The following is a 20011-nucleotide window of genomic DNA, read 5'->3' on the forward strand; positions in this document are numbered from 1 at the left end:
CCATTTTTAAATTGCATTATTTGGTTTTTTATTGTTGGGTTTTGAGATTTCTTTATATATTCTAGATTCTAGTCCTTTTGTTGTATATGTGGGTTGCAAATATTTTCTCCCAATCTGCAGCTTGTCTCTTCGTCTTTTTAACTGGGTATTTTGCAAAGCAAAAGTTTTTAATTTTGATGAGGTACAATTTATCAATTCCCTTTGAAATTTTAATACCACAGATATGTTGTATGTCTATTTATGTACTGAGTAAACAGCTATGCTGTACACAAAAAAAGGTTAAAATTACTTTGCCCCCACCCAAGAACTTATTTTTAGCCCCCTTAGGCTAAAATATGACAATATGTGGGTTAACATTAGAAAATCAACTAATGTAATTCACTGCAATAATATATTAAAGGAAAAAACCCATATTATCATCATAATAGATATAGAAAAAGAATTGAATAAATTTTAATATTCATTCATGGTAGTAATTTTTGGCAAACTAGAAGCAGAGGAGACACCTTAAACCTAACAGAGACAACTCTAAAACCTCATAGCAAACACCATGCAAGGTTGGAAAGTTTTACCCTTGGAGATTCAGATTAAAATGGAGATGTTCATTACCCCCACTTCTGTTCAATATCATATTTGCAGTCAGAGCTTGCACAGTAAGGCAGGAAGTGATAGATGTGAAAGAAACAAAACTCTTATTTGCAGATGATATTTTTGTGTACATAAAATAAAAGACCCTACTGATAAATTATCAAATTAATAATCTTAGCAAGGTACTTGTGATTTTAAAAATTAACATATAAAAATAAATTGCACTTCTCAAAACTGGTAACAAATATTTAGAAAATGAAACTTAAGATAGCATCTATAAGAGCAATAGAAAATACGAAGCATATATACTAATAAACCTAACAGATATGTGCAAAGCCTCAGAAGAGATATTTCTAAAGTTTATGAACAGGCAGTAAATAAAGAAGACCTAATAAATGGGTGTGTGTGTGTTTATATACACACTTATATGTTTATATATATATATATGGATTGAAAGATTTCATATTGTAAAGATGTTAATTCTTTCCAAACTGGTTTATAGATTTACTGAAATCTCAGTTAAAATCCTAGTAAGTTTTTTCTCCATGTTAACAAGCAAAATCATACTATTTAGATATAAATAAATTACTATTTTAATATATCTTTATAAGTATACATGAGGGTACTTCAAAATCGTCATAGAAAGATTTGCATTATCTTTTAATTCCATTTTCCACAAACTTTTTGAAGTACCCCCACCTATTAAAAATAAATAAAATAATAGAAATGGTATTGGGAAAATTGGATATGTACAAGTAAAAAATTAAATTAGACTTACACTTCACAGCATACAGAAAAATCAGTTATAGGTGGATTGAACGTCAAGGTGGATTGAATGTCAAAGTTGATTGAATGTAAAGGCTACACAAGAAATATGTTAGAAGACAATATTGCCAGATGTACTCATGACTTTGGGGTAGGGAAAGATTTCCTTTACCAAGACATAGAAAGCACTATGCTTAAAGAAAAAAATAATAAAATTTCATGTCATTAAATAAATAACTTCTTTTCACCAAAAGGTGCCATGAAGAGAATGAAAAGACAATCCACAAGGTAGGAAATAGTATCTGCCATACATTGCACCCACCAGGAACTCCTAGAAATCAGCAAGAACAAAAGGAAGAGAACCCAACAGGACTATACTTAAAAAGGCATTTTATGAAAAGAAAAAATCTAAATGGCACACAAAAAAAATCTCACCGTTTTGGTAATCTAGGAAATGCACATTAAAACCACATAAAATACTCTTTTCTCTTCTTCTTCTCTGCCCCTCAAAATGAAAAAAATAGAAAAATATGACAATCCCAAGTGTAGGTGAGAAAGTAGAGCCACAGATCCTTCACATACAGCTGCTGGAGAGTAAATGGAAACCACATTAGAAGGTGATTTGGTGTTATCTGATCAACTTGAAGATAAACACATCCTACAGCACAGCAATTCCTTTCCCACTTTTTTAGACAAGAGAACCACTTGCACATGCTCACCAGGATACAGGTTAAGAATGCACATGTAAAAACAAAAAGAATGCTCTTGGAAGCCTGTTCTTAACTGCCAATAAGTAGAAACAACTCAAATGCCCATCAATAACAAAATGGATAAATGAATTATGGTATATTACTATAATGGTATGCAACAGCTATAAAAACTAAAGGACTATAGCTACAGATAATGACACAGACAAATCTCACAAAGAATGATGTCTTAAAGGAGCGCAGTGAATTGAATGGCCCCCAAAGTCACTGAAGCTTAATTCCCATTTTAACTGTTGAGGGTGGGAAATCCTACTATGATAATTGAAAGGTGGGGCCTTGAAGAGGTGATTAGATTGTAAGGACCATGCCCTAGTTCATGGTCATGGTTCCGAGGGCTTTAAAAGGAGAGCATGTGAGAATCTGTCTCTCTGCTTTGCCATTCTGTCATGTGAAACCCCTGTGTCACTGTCACCACTACCAGGGCCCTCACCAGGTGCATTCCCTGGACTGTGAACTTCCCAGCCTCTGAAACTGTAAGAAATAAATTTTGTTTTCTTACAAATTACCCAGGTCCAGGTATTTTGTTATAAGCAGCAGAAACAGACTAATACTAGGAACAAGCCACAAAATAATAAATACAATATTATCCCATTTATATAAAGTTCAAAACCAGGCTGAATTAAATTATATCATTCTTCAAGCATGTGTAGGTGGTAAAACTATCAAGAAAAGTTAATGCAGTTATTATCCCAAAACTCAGGAAGGTGGTGATACAGGGAGAGGGAGGGGATGGGGTCAGTGCAGAAGCACGGGGGGCTTCCGGGTGATGGCAATATTGTATTTATTAAGCTGGGTGATGGGTTGTACTGCTGTTCTTTATAACGTGATATACATTTTTAAAATGTTCCTGTGTATTACACAATAGTTAATAAAACGTATTAAAACCACATTTCAAAAAAAGACTGATTACTCAGAAAGGAAGCTATTTTAATTATCTGTATCTTCACATTGGCTCTTTATATTTGTTAAATAAAACACCAATGTTTCCCTTGAAAGCGAGACTAAGAATAACACAGCTAGAAAAGGCAAAGTCCCTGCAGCTCACAAACTGTTCTCATTTGGTCTAATATACTTCATTTATCAGCTCAGACATCTTGGATGAGCTATTTTATTTAGGCTCTTAGCTGAATATCCTGAGGCCACAAGCTTAGCTTAAGCAAGAAAGTATTGAGCCTAGAGCTGACTCTCCTCCCACAGCAGATTGTCGCCACATCATGATGCTTCACAGCCACGTCCACCCACTTACCACATTACCTACCACACTCGCTCCATATCTACTTCTTTCTTGTGTTTCTGGTACACCTTCCAGCAGAATTGTGCTGATGAGGCAGGAATATTTGGCTGTATCCACAGTGCCTCAAACAGTGACTAGCACATAGTGGGGCTCAAAGCGACATTGGTCAAATGGATAATAAGTTTACAAGTTGTCAGCTGATACAATTAATACAACTAATACAATATTTTTCTCTTTTTGTCCTTTGGGAGCCTGGGTGGATTAAAAATGTAAACACTTACATAGGTTTTAATGTCATGTCCTTTATTTTTACTTTGATGTCTAATCACTAAGGCTATACAATTTTTCCAATGCTGTGAACGTCCCCACCCATGAATACAAAATAGATCAAATTCCACCTTTGTCTGTGGCTCCCCTGCTACTTCATAGTTGGCAATACCAAGCAGCTGTCCCCAGGACTGGTTCAGAGGAGCTCTTGTTCATTCCCCAAAAGCTCCTTTAGCAACAGACTGCCCAACTGTTAAGTAACCTCAATTTGAGGAGAGCAGGGACTGTGTTCAGCTTTCTCATAATTGTATTGCCAGCACCTAAATATTTTTTGCATGAATGAACTAGTTAATTGATGCATGTTTGGGTAGTTGATTGTGTTCTATGTCCTACACTGGGGGTGAGATAGGCCACAAGGCCTCTCTGGGTGAGCTAGCACATTCTCTGGAGGAGGAGAATATTGGGGTTTTAATAAAATATTTTAAGGTCCCTTTTGAATAACTGGAATAAGTTACCTTTGAGAGTACTTCACCACCTACCATGGCATGGTGGTACCTTTAAATACAACAAAAATATAAAGGGTAGTTTTCAACATGCTTTTGAAAGCAGCTCCCAGGAAAAAAAATGTGTACTTGTGTATATATATATGTATGTATGTGTGAATATGTGTGTATCTATCTATCTATCTGTCTATCTATATATATATGTGGTATGTATGTGCATATGTACATGTGTATGCATATGCATGTATGTGCATGTGTATGTATGTACGTGTGTGTATTTGTGTTGTATGCATAATAATGATGTATTAGTCCGTTTCTGTTGCTTCTAACAAAATACTTGGAACCCTAGGTACTTTGTAAGAAAATGAAATTTATTGCTTACAGTTTCAGAGGCTGGGAAGTCCAAAGTCCAGTGAACACATCTGGTGAGGGCCTTGGTGGTGACAGTACCACAGGGGTCTCATATGGCAGAATGGCAGAGCAGAGAGAGAGAATCATGTGCTCTCCTTTTAAAGCCCTCAGAACCACGTCCATGACCACCATTATTAATCCATTCATTAGGGCATGGTCCTCAGAATCTAGTCACTTCTTCAAGGCCCCACTTTTCAATTACCATAAGAGGATTTCCCACCCTCTTAACAATCACAGTGGAGATCAAGCTTCGAATGCATAAAACTTGGGGGACACAATTCAATCCATATCAAATGGGAAATCATAAACTGATTACAATAGTTAACGAGAAGAGACCATGATAGGTAAAGAGGCCAGCCTAGCTTCCTTGCCTATTTTGTTTAAAAAAAAAAAAAAAAAAAGCTGATTTCATTGAATAAGCCATCCTGCAGGTTCTACCTAACATCTCATTAGCTCCATAAATGGGAGTTGCTTAGTCATTCTGTAGTAGGTTTTATTTACATCTTTCATCTTATCATTCACTAATACCACAAATACTAAGTGAGCACCTCGTAAGTTCCACGCACCATATCCTGGGATGGAGAGTAAATCAGATACACAAAGTCCCTTCCCTCTATGGGGAAGAGAGACAACAAACAAACAAATAAATACATGACCAAGTTTCAGGTGGCGACATGGGCTGTGAATAAATTTAAAGCAGGAAAAAGCTACAGAGTGGAGGTAGAGTGCTCTGGGCCTCCCTGAGGCGGTGAGCTTGGGCAGAGTTCTGAGTGAAAACATGGAGAAAGAGCCCTCAGGATGGAGGGAACAGCAAAAGCAGCAATGAACTTGTCTGGAACAGCAAGAGAAGCGGTGAGGATAAAGCAGACTGGAGCCCAGCAGAGACGATCTGAGATGTTATCAGCCCTGATGAACAAGGGCTCTGTTGAAATTCATTCCTGGGTACCTCACTGTATTAGTTTGTTTTCTGTTGCTTGTAACAGAAAACCAGAAATTAGGTAATTTTTAAAGAAAAAAAATTATTTCTTAGTTTTGGAGGTTGGGAAGTCCAAAATCTAGAGAGCACATCTGGTGAGCACCTCCTTCTCAGTGGCAATTCTCTACAGCAATGCAGAGTGTCACATGGTGAGAATGGCATAAGCAAGAGAAAAAAAGCCATCAGAACCACTCCCTGATAACTCATTACTCCATGAACGTATTAACCCGTTCATGAGAGCATAGTCCTCACAATACAATCACCTCCTAGAGGCCCCAACCTTTCACGAGCAGTAATTGGATTTCCCACCTTCTTAATGTTACAATGGGGATCAAGTTTCCAACACATGAACTTTGGGGGGACATTCAACCCATAGCAATCACCATCTGTGATGGACTCCAGAAAGGTCATCAACTACATTCAGAAGCAGAGAAGAACAATTCTAGGTATTAAAAGAAAATAAGCCCTCCTCTGTTGAGGAGAAAATACATATGCATGCAAAATGCAGTGGGTCTTGTCTAAGTATTCATCAAATGGGTTGGGATCTTATTCCACCCCCACCCACCACCTACTCCCAGTAGCCGGAATGAACAACATAATAGAAATTAACTGCTGGACTAGACTTCTTTGGGATGAAGTCTCTCAGCTGTCACCCCTGCTTCCCTCTTAAATGGCTGACGTCATCTCTGATCCTTCCCCAAACAAGTGGTTCTTTCTCTGGTCCTAGATAATTAGCTTCTCCAGACACAATGGGAAGGCCTTAGTCCACGCTTTTAGGGAAGATATCGGAAGCACAAGGGAATACTAGTGTTTTCCTTGGGCTGTGGGACAAATGCTCCAGCAATGAAAGTTTTTTTATGTTTGTAATTATGCACATCCTGCAGTATCTGCATAATGGGTCCAATTCAGCCGTGGCCTTGCTGAAAAATAGCCATGTCCATGGAGGGAGGTCAGTGCATGATGAGTGAACAGGAAGCCACATGCTGATAATAGCGCCTTAATTTTATTTTATTTTGAGAATGAACTTTGCTCTTTCAGTCAATTTGTCTGCAAGCATTTGCAAGCATATTCTAAACACACACACACACTCTAAAATGCACATACTTAAAACCAGCCTTTGCTCTGTGAGAATCTTCATAAAAAGATTTTAGGTTAGGTGGTAGGTAAGCTTACTGGTAGATTCTTCCTGGTGCATGGTAGATTTTTAAAGCCAGAGTGGGCCTTAGATAAGTTAGTCAAATGTATTGCAGCTAGGGAAAGTCAGGAACACTACTGCTAAAGCATGCAATGTAACTAAAACATGAGCTGGGTTTAGGTTCATCTTTCAAAACATTTCTTTAGAGAACAATACAAAGTTTCAATTTTGATTTAAATAGATTCACCAGAAGCTCTTTCTCCCCTTTTTACACTTTGGTTTTGCTCATGGCTTAGCAGAATATCTATGCATCTAGATCAGGGCTCAACTAAAAAGTTTTCAGATAAATTTCTTGACATTTTTCACTATGCAAGGAACATCAAAAAGTTCATGAAAAAATTGAATCCAGATAATACAAATCTCTCCATGAACGTTTTGTAGACCCCTCATATGACCTTAGTTTGCAATGGCATCTTCTAACTGGAGCTGTGTACAGTGTTCTTGTAGCTAATTTGTCTCAACTTTAAGTATGTGACAAATGTCAAAGGTTCTAATAAAATCATTCTGAAGAGATCATTTATCAACATGGCCCGACCCAAAGTGGTGTTATTAAGTCAAAGAGATATGAATTCCTTATTTGCCCTCTACTAAATATCAGGGTTTTAATGGAGGAAACAATTTTCACAAAATGTTCAAGGGGAAGGATTTTATATGCCCCCTCATTCCTAGTATCCTCAGGTCCAGAGAATTGATGCCACCTCTCTTTCTCATATATGTGTTTATAAAAAGGCTTTTATGGCTCTCACTTTATTTTAATCGTATTTTTCTAAGAGACAGTGTGTATCTCCTTTTTCCTGGAGCAACCACAATGGCACTCATTCACTTCAATTCCTGCCCTAGTTGAAGTCCAAAATAAAGTTGTTCCCTCGATGAACTTAATCATTTCTGGAGGTGTTTTCCCCACCAGCTGTTGCTCCTGGTTATCCAATCAACCTTGGTATGCTTCAGTACACAATTAAATAAGTAGCCAGTTCACCAGGGTGGGTACTAACAACTCCCTGGCTTCTCGAAGCTTCCCACTGCAGCTTCTGGCCATTTAAATGCCATAAAAATAAGAGATTTACCACCAATGACAGTTTCTTTGTCCCTAACTCCACTGTGCCTACAGCCTTCTTGCATTTTAATTAGGGCAAATAGTACATTCCCATTCCAGGCTGAAATCCAATGCTCCCTTGGCTTTATTCTTAGGTGGCACAGTTTAAACGATATATTCTTCTGTTTTTCACTCTTCATCTGCCAGAAAAACTTCGAAGAGTAGAGGAAAGGGAACTGGGGACTGATTGGGAAAGCAGTATCCCAGACAACATTTTTCCATCTACCTACTCCTGATGTGTGTTTGCTATCCTTTCTTTCCCAACTTCTCTTTGCAAGCCAGGATGTTCAGGTATGGAACAGCTGACTAAGTAAGGCTTCACTTTTACTTCCAAAAATCAAGACTGGGAATAGCACTAATCAGTCCCACTTCTCCTCCTCCTAGTCCTCCCACTTATTTCTCTTAGGCCAAGATCATGATCTCAAAAAAGGATTCCACAAAGAAGTTGTATGGGACAGGTACCAAGATAAACATTTTTACCTTTCACCTGACACAAAGACATCCTATCAGAAAGTCGGGGCATCCTATCAGAAAGTTGGGGCATTTAACATGGAAAATAAAATGGAAGTAACTGAAAATTGCAACTATATATTATACAGAAGAGTCAGTTTGCTCTGGTAATACTGATGTGACTGGGAAAATGACTGAAGCCAAAAATCAGTTTCCATGGTTCATTTTCTCTAGTTGGACTTTGCCACCTGGATGCATGAAGACACAACCTACATACTCCACACTTCATCAAGGATTCCAAATTTTTGCGTGTTTAAATACACAGCATATCAAACATCTCTCTTGCCCCAATTCCATTTCATTCCATACTAAGAAATGTTTGCTTGATATATACAGGTGAAACTAGTCCAAAATAGACACAGGATCTGACTGATGGAAAGTAAAAAACTAAGAAAAGCATTTTTTAGAGTTAATAAATGAGAAATTGATGGACAAATCATTTTTATGTTGTTAAATTAGACTACAAAGCACTGGATGGCCACTCACTTATATAAGTTGGCCACCTAGCAATGAATTTTGTCCAAGTGGGCACCACTGATCTAGGGAAAAACTGAGTAGGGGCTTTGAGGAAACCCCAGAAGTAAATGACAACTAACAAGGGAAGTTACTTTAAATTCTGACTTTAATCCTTCACAGGAAGAGACAATGGATGCACGTGGCTATAAAATGAACCTCTCAGGTAAGCAATTCTCCCAACATCTACTTCTTCCTTTGCTTCCCCTCAGAGCCAGTTCTAAATTCTCAGCTGCCATGAAATGGAAAACACTAAACAAAATAAATAAATAAATAAATAAATAAAGAAGAAGGAGACATGCAGGAGTTGAAAGATGAGGGAAATCACAGGAGCACAGGTTAGCTCTGGTTTCCTACCAGAGGGCCCAAGAAGAAGCTCAATGGATTTCTACTAAATTCTGAGCACTGTACCTATGTCTGAATATTCACAACTAGCAGAACTACAGAGAGGAAGTGCTTAATAAATATTTGGTGACTCAATGAATAAATTATAAAGAGCTGTAAAGTTTGGAGACAAAGCATAGTGGCTAGTACACATCTGCTTAACAAATGGCCTGGGCTACAAGGGTGCTTCAAAAAGTTCATGTAAAAACAGAGTTAAAAGACAGTACACATCTTTCCATGAACATTTAGAAGCACACTCGTATTACAGAAGCTCTCCTAGCCTAGACTGACTCATTCTCAGCTGTATGCAAATAGCTCCACTTTAAGAATTTAGAGACTTAGTGTATTAGTTTTCTATGGAGGCTGTAAAAAAATGGTAACAAACTTGGTAGCTTAAAATAACAGTAATTTATGCTTTCACAGTTCTGGAGGCCAGAAGTCAGAAGTCAGAATCTCTGTACTGAAATCAAGATGTCAGCAGGACTGCACTCCCTCCAGAGGCTCTAGGAGAATCCTTGCCTCTTCTGGATTCGGGCACCTGCCAGCATTCCTTGACTGTGGCTTCATCAGTCCAGTCTTCAAAGGCAGCATCTGCAAACCTCTCTCGGTTCCATCTTCACATTGCCTTCTTCTCCGTGTGGGCAAAATTTCCCTCTGCCACCCTTGCGTAAGGATACACACGATTGCTCTTAGGGCCTATACAGATAACCCAGGATTATTTCCCTATCTCAAAATCTGTAACTTAATCACATCTGCAAAGACCCTTTTTCCAAGTAAATAATCTTTACAGGTCCAGAAACTAGGACCTGATATCTTATCCATTATTTCACCTACTATACCATGAAAATTTAGTATTACCAAAAGAACAGAGAAGGCAGCAGTGATTACAAGAAGTCTCACACTGTCCTTATCACTGTGAGGATACTTGATGCAAACGTGTTATTTCTGCCTACAGTTATGTATGTGGTATTACGGACATAGCACACGTATCCAAACATTTTGGATTCAAATGAAAATCTGAGCTGCCCAACAGCCTCCAGAATAAAACAATTATCTAACTTGGGGAATGTCTACATTATCCATATTGAGTGAGCTAAAGCCTAGTTTCTCCTGCTTATCACTTTGCCTTAGCTTTACCAACCACTCTTCCTTATTGGTAAACACAGTATGTGGGAAGAAACCCATGAGGGAGTTAGCTTATGCAGAGAGATTAGTTTGTGCAATAAGAATGTACCCTATGGTAATATACAAATTCACACACACACACACACACACACACAAAAACCGGGGGTGGGGGGGAAGAAGATATAACAACCACAATTACTTGAAGTTGATACGACAAGCAAACAGAAAGGACATTGTTGTGGGGGGGGGAGAAGGGAGGGAGGTTTTGGTGATGGGGAGCAATAATCAGCCACAATGTATATCGACAAAATAAAATTTAAATAAATAAATAAATAAATAAAATAAAATCACTCCAAAAAAAAAAAAAAAAAAAAAAGAATGTACCCTATGGGCAATAAGAATATACCCTACGGCCTTTTATTTAGTATATTCATTGATGGGTCAAGTTGGGTACTGGCAGGAGATTTGGAATTGAACTCTTAGATTTATTGCTATTTTCTTTACCACTCTAATGTTCTGCACAGTTCTCCATGGTTCTTGGGTTCCTTGGTTAGAAACACTGCCTGAGGTGGGGCCAGCCCTACGCATGCATGGTTTATTCCTGCTCTTGCCTACTGTGAGACAGTGAGCATAGCTTACTCCATATTGAAGCCCTCACCACTCGTTATGTCCTTTGTGTGAAACTTGCCTGCAAAGGCCTACAGTAACTAGGGGTAAGATAGTTAAAACAATAGGTAGAAACAGCTTGTTGATACAATGATTGAACATTGAAATTGAAATTAAATATTGAAATTGACTTTTGAATTTTTACTATGAGTACACAATGGCTAGAAATTTAACCCGCCATTATTTTTGCACCATCAGTGCATATGTCAATGCAGTGAAAAAGGCAAATAACATCTTAAAATTATTACAAAAATAATTTAGACCCCACAGACCCCTGGAAAAGGTCTTGGGAAACTGAAGGGATGTATGGATCACATTTTGAGAACTGCTGCTTTAAAGGATAAAGTTTTAACAATACGTCAAAGCCATTGTCAATAACAAGCTAAGATCTTCAGTCAGATGGGGGCAACATAATTATGACTAATCCCAAAATTAGTTTTGCAAAAATAAGTGGTGAAAAGGTCAAAGAAATTGACCCCATTTATCATGTAAACAGTTTTGAGCAATCAGGAAATATTTGAGGCTAAAGGTAAGCTATGAACAAGATGTGAAAGAATCTGAATGACATGGATATAATCAGTGACTTGAAGGCATGGCCATCCTAGGGCAACTGAGTGGAAAAACACCTCCCTATCCATCCCTTACCTCCCACGCCTCACCTCCCCTGCCTCCCACGTTATGAGGGAGCAAAGGAAGCCAGAGCAGCTCAGTAGCAGCAGGAAGAATGAGGTAAACAGAGCACAGTGTATCTCTTGGTTGCTCTGACATCCTGGGGCCAGCCTTCCTGATGATGAGGTTCTTTCTTGCCACTTCCCAGCAGACAGCCTTGGGCAAATTCCCAAACCACTATCTGTCTCAGTCTCCTCATAGAAATATGAATATAATATTAATACTTTCCTCATATGATTCTTGTAAAGAGTCCATGAGATGATGTATTTAAAGCATGGAGCACTATGTCTGAGAGAGCAAGCATTCAATAAATATGTCTTAATAAAAATAAGAAACATATTTCTACACTGATTCACTGCCCAGTTGTCTTAGTCTGTTCCTGCTGCTATAAAGTACCTTGGACTGGGTAATTTATAAACAATAGAAATTAATTCCTCATAGTTCTGGAGGCTGGGAGGTCCAAGATCAAGGCACCAGCAGGACAGTGTCTAGTGAAGCCTTGATCCTCATTGCTATGGGTCAAATGTGTTCCCCAGAAGTTCTTGTATAGAAAACTTGATCCCCACTGTAGTAGTGCTAAAAGCGTGGGAAACCTGATTACGGTATTTAGAAGATGGGGCCTTTAAAGGTGACTGGATTGTGAAGATTATGCCCTTGTGAATGGATTAATCCATTCACAGGGTAATGGGTTATCTGGGGTATAGACTGGTGACTTTATAAGGAGAGCACATGAGAGAGCTCTTGCCATCCTTGCCATGTGATTGCCTACATTGCCATGGGACCCTGTAGAGTTCCCACCCAGAAGAAGGTCCTTACCAGATGTGCCCCCTGGACTGTGTACTTAACCAGCCTCTGAAATTATAATAAATAAATTTTGCTTCTCTATAAACCACCTAGTTTCAGGTATTATAACCAAGAGAAAATGGGCTAATATACTCACAGATGGTGCATTCTCACTGTGTCCTCACATGGTGGAAGGGACAAGTGCTGTATCCTCACATGGCAGAAAAGGGGGCAGGAAACTCCCTCAAGTCTCTTTTATAAGGGCACTAATCCCACTCATGAGGGTTCCAATCTCATGACCTAGTCACTTCTCAAAGACCCATCACTTAATACCAACATATTGGAAATTAGACTTCAACATAAATTTCGGAGGGACACAAACATTCAAACCATAAAACCAGTGTTCGGTAACTTTTCCCTACATGTATAAATGCTTAGCCCAGCATCTTGCCAGTGATAAATGTGTAGTAATGTTTACTTCTGCCCTCTCCAGCCGGACTGGGAAGCTTGTCTGGACCTGTCAATTCGTCCACGCTGCTTTGAGTGTCATTGCTCTCTGAAAATCTGATGCTTAAATATGAAAAAGTATACACAAATGTACAAATTTTTATGTAAAAATGGAAACATTTGTTATATGGTAGAATCATGTTTTACATTTTCTTAAAATCTTTTTATTGGTGTTGAAAACATGTTTGAAAAACAAAGGAATCATTTCTAAAAAGTACAACTAGCAAAACATTTAACCCACCAACAACAGAAAAAAAACGTATCAATCCTTTTTGCTAGTAGGTTTCTGTGGTAGAGAGAATAATACCCCCCCCCAAGATGTCCACATTCTAATCCCGAGAACCTGTGAATGTGTTGCCTTACATGGCAAAGGGACTTTACATATGTGATTACGTTAAGGACCTTAAGATGGGTAAATTACCCTGGTGAGCCCAATATAATCACAAGGGTCCTTAAAAATGGAAGAGAGAGGCGGAAGTAGAGAAAGTTGTCACTTCAGAAGAAAGGCAAAAAGAAATGCTACATGCCTGCCTTTGGAGAGGAAGGGGCCATGTGCTGAGTAATGTGAGTGGCCTAGAAGCTGGAAAAGGCTAGGAAACAGATTTTCTCCCAGAGCCAACACCTTGATTTTAGCCCAGTGACACCCTTGTTGGTCTTCTGAAACACAGACTTGTAAGATAATAAATTTGTGTTGTTTAATTCTCTAAATTTGTGGCAATCTGTTACAGCAGCAAGTAAAAAACTAATATAGCCCCAAAGATTACCCAGTCACCCATGGTATGCTTCAGTGCACATCAAAATAAGTAGCCAGCTCACCGAATGGGGACTAACAATTCCTACGGCCTCACTAAGCTCCCCAGTGTAGCTTCTGGCCATTTAAATGCCATGAAATAAGAGATTTACCATTAATGACTGTCCTCACCCCTGAAGATTTAGATTCAAGAGGCCTGGGGCATTAGAATACCTATGTCTAACAAGTCCCACTGGTGACTCTATTAAAGACAGCCAGTGGTCCATACTTTGAGAGACATTCATTCTAATGTGTAATGAGTTTATAATTTAGGTGCTGAATACATATAATTTCGATCCCTAATAGATAAATATATATGCATTCTTCCAAAGACAGGTCCACAGCAAGGGGCAAGGGTAAAAGGTTGAAAACATCCCAGACCACATAAGTTCTTTTGCATGGCTATGTCAACAAAAACTAGATACAGAATTAAACCAGATGAGATCTCGTCTGCTCTCTCCTGTGTGGCCGATGCTTCAGGGCTCTGGAGCAGGTAAAGCAGAATCCTGGCAGCCCAAGCACATGCCCAAGCCAGAACCCCTCCTAGCCTCCCACCTGGCCCACCTGTTTCTTTAGGAGGTGGTGACATGCTGGCCCAGGGTGTGTCATCTTCAAATTGAACCCAGTTGCTGATGGCTGAGGCCAGGTCAGGTGGGGGCTGTTCAGGGCTCCCAGGAGGGGTGGCCGCTTCAGAGATGAGGCCCATCTTTTCAGAGGAGTCATCCTGCTCTGAGTGGGAAAGGTCCTGAGAGCCTCCATCCACCATGTGATTCTCCCCAGAGGAGCTCTCGGACCGGTCTGAGGACGACGACAGTACTGGGAGGTGCTCTTCGGTGCCCCCTGAAACAGATACCAGACACTACCATCATATGAGGAAGGCCACTCTTCAGAACTGTCTCATGGAGGCAAGAACTAAGGATGGGCAAGGGTGACTGCGGCACCAGTAGGTGGGGGAGAAGAAACAGCCTCGCCTATCTGCCTCGGTGCTGAAGGATTACCTCCCTAATGATGTGTAAAAATGATAGCCTCAGCATGTCCTCAGTCAGTATGCAGGAAGAGTGAGACCAGGAGTCTTGTTCACTATTCCTATCCCAGCACCTACTCCAGTGCTTGGGGGTCACAAATGAAAATGCCTACGGAGGTCAAGCAAGAAGTATACTTGAGTTGAATCGGATGAGTGAAAGGCAATAGAGACTGGTGGAGACTGTGACTGAACAGGAAAGCTTCTATCTGAACTAAAGACATTTAAATTCAAATTCTCTCTTTTTTTTCTTAAAAGATGATCAGTAAGGCGATCTTAACCCTTGACTTGGTGTTGTCAGCACCACGCTCTCCCAAGTGAGCCAACCAACCATCCCTATATAGGGATCCAAACCCATGGCCTTGGTGTTATCAGCACCACACTCTCCCAAGTGAGCCACGGGCCGTCCCTTAAATTCAAATTCAAACTCTGTGCAGTCCAAACTATACACATCTTCAGTCCACCAGGTAGAAACCTTACACAAATGACCAGATGAACATGACATAGTCTCTTCCTGAATCATTTTATTGGTCCTGGAATATTCAATAGCCTTCAAAAATTTTTTTTGAAAATAAAAGATCTATATCGTGATTATGGTGGTGGATACACAAATCCATACATAGGCTAAGATTCGTCAACTGTACACCAAAAAATGTCAATTTTACTGTATGAAAACTTTTTCAAAAATCAGAGAATATGAAAATCCTTTATCCCATCACTATCCAAACCAACTGGTCTAACTGCCTGTGATCCAAGCCTCTAGACTAGCACTGTCCAATAGAAATAAAAGGTGAGCCACATACGCAATTTTAAATACTTCAGTAGCCCCATTTTTAAAAGTAAGAAGAAATAGGAGAAAGTATTTTTATAATACATATTTCAACCCAGTGTCATGAAAATTTATCATTTCAATATGTAATCAATATGAAAATTGTTAATGAGATATTTAACCCTTTTTTTTTTAAACTAGGTCTTCAAAATTCAGTGTAGGTATTTTACACTTATAGTACATCTCAATTCAGATTCACCACCATTTCAAGAGCTCAGTAGCCATAGCCAGATAGCCACCATATCAGATAGCATACCTGTAGACTCACTCTTCCCAGGTATTATAAATGAAGGTGGGATAATTTCAGTTGGTACTGGCAGCTATAGTAGAACAGACCAACTGATATGGCTTGCAAATATCCCCCAGATCCTACCTTGACCTTCACACCTGAGCCCCAGTTCCCTAGAAGTGAATATGCCATATTCACTGTGTTCAAGGATGACAACGCTGAGCTCTTTCCATGTGCCAGACTCTGTTCTAAGCACGTTACATATGTTAATTCACTCAATCCTCACAACAACCCGTGAGATAGGTACTGTGATTATCCTACTGTACAGATAAAGAACTACGCACAGAGAGGTTAAATAAACAATCTACCCAGGGGCACGTCACTCATCGGTGATGGAGCCAGTCCTTGAGCCCAAGCAACCCGGCTCTAGAGCCTGTCAGTCTTAACAACTACACTTTAAAAATTGAGAAATTCCAAGTTGTTGGTGGGAGTAACAACCAAACAGGCTGAGAGTAATGCACTTTGTAAATATTAAGTTTACATTACTGGGAAAAAAAGAAGATCGTGTTTCCAGGCCCCTTTTAAGGGCCCAAAGTTTCCTAAGATGCCTCTTCCGGGCTTCTAAGGGAAAGAATTCACACATCTCAGGAAAATGACGAACTAGCACTTTTTTCTGTATTAGGATCCCACCCAAAGAATGATCAAGTAGAAGCCACAACAAACAGACACAGTTCTTCGCCAGTCTTTTTACCTTAGGAAACAAAAGCACTCCTTACCCTCAGAAGGGACAGGAAAGAGTGGCTCTTCATTGAAGGACACCCACTCTGACTGGTGGCTAGCGATCACATGGTCCAAGGTCGTCATGCTAGAAAGGCACTGGTCATCTTCAGACTGCTGACCTCAGGCGGACCCCAGAATAATGTCTGGGGTGGTAGCACGGTGCACTTGGGCTTAGGGTCTGTTACACGGGTCTTACCAAGGACAGTACTCAGAACGTAGACCAATTAGTCCCTCTTGCCTTTATTATATCTGCCAGTCAGAAATCTGTTTAAAAAAAAAAAAATTAAAAAGGATAACCATCACATTATACCCAAATCCACATGGGTCTAGGGCCTTTAGCACTGCCCACAAGGAGGTCTGAGGTGGTTTCCAACTTGCCTTACTTCTGTCTGCTCCTGTCTTTCCCCCACCTTTTATACTGAAATATCTGCCTTTAGCATCAAGATCTCTGGATAAGCTTTCACATGAACTTGTAAATAATCCAACAAATTTTAGCAATTAGATTTCCTAATTTCCCCAATTATTATATTTTAGAAATACTATCTATAATATAGTGCTATCATTATAAAACAAATATTAAAACTTTTCAAAGTGCTTTCACTTTCTTTTCCCAGGCGGTTAAATAAAAGCATGTTGTTTTCTATTAAATCAGTGCAGTTTCTTGCCTTAGGCAGGTAACTCCTCACAAGCCTAAGTTAAATCTTTGGCAGAAACCCAACAATATCCAGATGGTATCTCCAAGCGTGGTTTACCAGTCAAGAAAAATAGAAATGGAGTCATCTCGTTCATTTGGAGTAAGAGGATAGCGAATATCCACGTTAGAGAAAAGTGTGAGTTAGAGAAACACATTTTCAATCTAAGCCAGTTCAAATTAGTATGTAAAGGTCTAGCCTTTACTCACATTGCGATTATGTTCTATGTACATTGACTTATAACTTTGTTTATGCCATTAGGTCTTTTTCAAACCTGAATCTAGCTCTTGATCTAATAATGAATTAATAAAATCTGAATTAATGCAAAATTAATGTGCTTCCACAAAAGAGCTACTATCTGCCTTGAACAAAGTCAGTTCTTATGAACTGAATGCTCACAATATTCAGATAGTTTCTAAAACAACTTAAATCATAGCCTTTCAATTGGCACACATAAAAAATAAAATGTTGAGAAAATTTGACTACAGGTTATTATCTGCAGCAAATAATCTACAGTGGGGAAAAATCAGAGCAGAAACAATGAACAACTTTTGCTTTTTTTGGTGATTAAAACAATTAATTTTGCTGTATGATACTTCCTAAAAACAACTAGTGTTTACATAAAATCCATAATTTTCAGAAATACATTCTCATACCATACGTCATTTGATTCAACAGCCATTTTAGTTGAATAAGACAAGTGGTACATAATTCTTCCATAGATATATGAAATTCTTTCATAGATATATATACTCTTTCTGTAATTCTTTCATAGATAAAGAAATCTGGGCTAAGAGAAGTTAAGTGACTTATCCAACAGTTTTAGTATTTCCAGGTCCTTATGTGGTACCCTAAGCTTCCTAAAATGCTTCCTCTAGGCTTCTAAGAGAAAGAATTCATGAATCTCGGGAGAGTGACAAAGTGACTCTTTCTCCATTATGAGATCCCACCTAAAGAATGATCTACTAGATGCCATTACAAGCAGGTGAGTTAGATGCACCAAGCTAGGAAGTGATCAATCCAACCCTCGAACCCAACTCTTCTGATGCCAAACACTCTAACCTTGGGTGACAGCCACAAAATAGTACCACAGAATACTGTGTATATAGACTTGCACCCAACTTTACACCCAAGTACTTTACAAATATCAATTACAACGGAACTACAATGAAATGCCCTGCAAAACTCCCATTGTGGAAATCTGCCAGAATACCCAAGCTATACATGGGAAGGAGAGCCCAGAAATCTCTTCTCCAAGTGCCTCTTCTAAGATCCCGGGACTGCAAACAGCCTGGAGAGTGCAGGTCTCCTAAGTCAGATCGTATCAGAGAGCAACAGAGTCCAAAAACCCAAAGAGCTGATTCCCACAGGCTTCTGCCTAGGAAGCCTTTCTCAAGCCCTGTCAAGTGTTAGTGCTGCTCAGTGTGGTAATGGCTATAGGCCAAGATAAGACAGTAAAACTGAAGAGTCAGATTCCTCCTCTCACAACAATAGCAGCATGTAAACCAGCTCCCCTGCCCTCTCCAAAAAAAAAAAAAAAAGCCACAATACAAGTCCATGTGCTGACACATGCAGTGTCATAACTCAATGGGGAAAACATCCTGCCAATCTCGTGATGATGAACCCAGCGAAATTCATGGATAAGGGGTGGGGGAGGGAACAGAGGGGGAAGAGAAGAAAACATGTAATGGGGAAAATATATAGAAATTTTAGAACTGGAGGGTTTTAAAAATCAGTAGTCTACCGCCCACGTTTTACAGATGAGAAAATTAAAGCCCAAGGAAATCAAGTGTAACGACAGAGTTTGAAAGCATGGGCCTGGGCGTTAGACTGTCTAGATTTGACTCTATAAGCCTCAGTTCACCTTTGTACAGCAAGAATAACAAAACTCACTTCATAAATCTGAAAATTAAATGAGTCAATGTATGCCAAGTGCTTAGTACTGGGCATAATAAACCCTATGTAACAGTGACAATGATAATAATAGCAGGTGACCTTACAGAGGGCTTACCCTGTGCCAGGCCCCATTCCAAACTCTTTGTAAAGGTTAGCTCCTGCCACCACTGTTGCTATTGTTAAATGACTCACCCAAGGTTGCACAGTTTGTGAGTGGAAGTCTTGGGACTAGAATGCAGATTTCATGAAATCACCCCATTTCTGTCATTTACACATTGTGGTTTTAGTGATTTCCTTACGGCTAATGCTGGAATCCTGCCAAAGTGGCCAACTGTGGAGCTCTTTTACCTGCCCATAATCCCGCACCGACTGGGCTGATTGTCGAGCTAGGGCTGGGCCTGGAGCTCACAGACCCTGCAAGCCCATTGTCCAGACTGGGTCACAAACCGTTCACACACCAGGCTGCATCACCAGACCCCTTACACGTAGGTCTATGAGCTAGGTAACCGGCAAACAGGTCCTTGGAAGCCACAGGTTGGAAAAGCAGGGCTGCATGCCTGGCGGCCGCCCAAAACAATAAACTCCAGCCAAGGTGGCAGCACCCCACAATTGCACTATCTTCACCCACACACAACCTGCCCACAATTTGTTTACTGAACCACCCCCAACCAGCCCCGAGGCGAGGGGAGCCTGATTTAAAAATTCCACTTTCCCAACTGCTTGTTAAAGCAGTTCACCTAGACCATTCTAAGTGGAGTCAAATGCTCAGTTACAGGGCCCGGAAGACAGTCTCTGAAACTTCCCCCTTACAGATATAG

At 39.6% G+C, this 20011-nt stretch overlaps 1 protein-coding gene across 2 annotated transcripts in view; it reads right to left on the bottom strand.

The window, feature by feature from the left end:
- The window catches only part of STON2 (stonin 2), a 144538-nt gene that overhangs the window by 90347 nt on the left and 34180 nt on the right, over window positions 1-20011 (bottom strand). The window contains exons 2-3 of one of the 2 annotated variants that reach the window (XM_063088493.1): window positions 16602-16869; window positions 14311-14586 (exon numbers count right to left, since the gene is read on the bottom strand). In XM_063088493.1, coding sequence (XP_062944563.1) covers window positions 14311-14586; window positions 16602-16689 — 364 coding nt within the window. In that variant the 5' untranslated portion in view covers window positions 16690-16869. The remainder of the gene's footprint in view (window positions 1-14310; window positions 14587-16601; window positions 16870-20011) is intronic. The other variant, XM_063088494.1, reaches the window with a different exon arrangement.

This window comes from Cynocephalus volans, chromosome 3 (assembly GCF_027409185.1).
Source record: "Cynocephalus volans isolate mCynVol1 chromosome 3, mCynVol1.pri, whole genome shotgun sequence".
NCBI classification, from domain to species: Eukaryota; Metazoa; Chordata; class Mammalia; order Dermoptera; family Cynocephalidae; genus Cynocephalus; species Cynocephalus volans.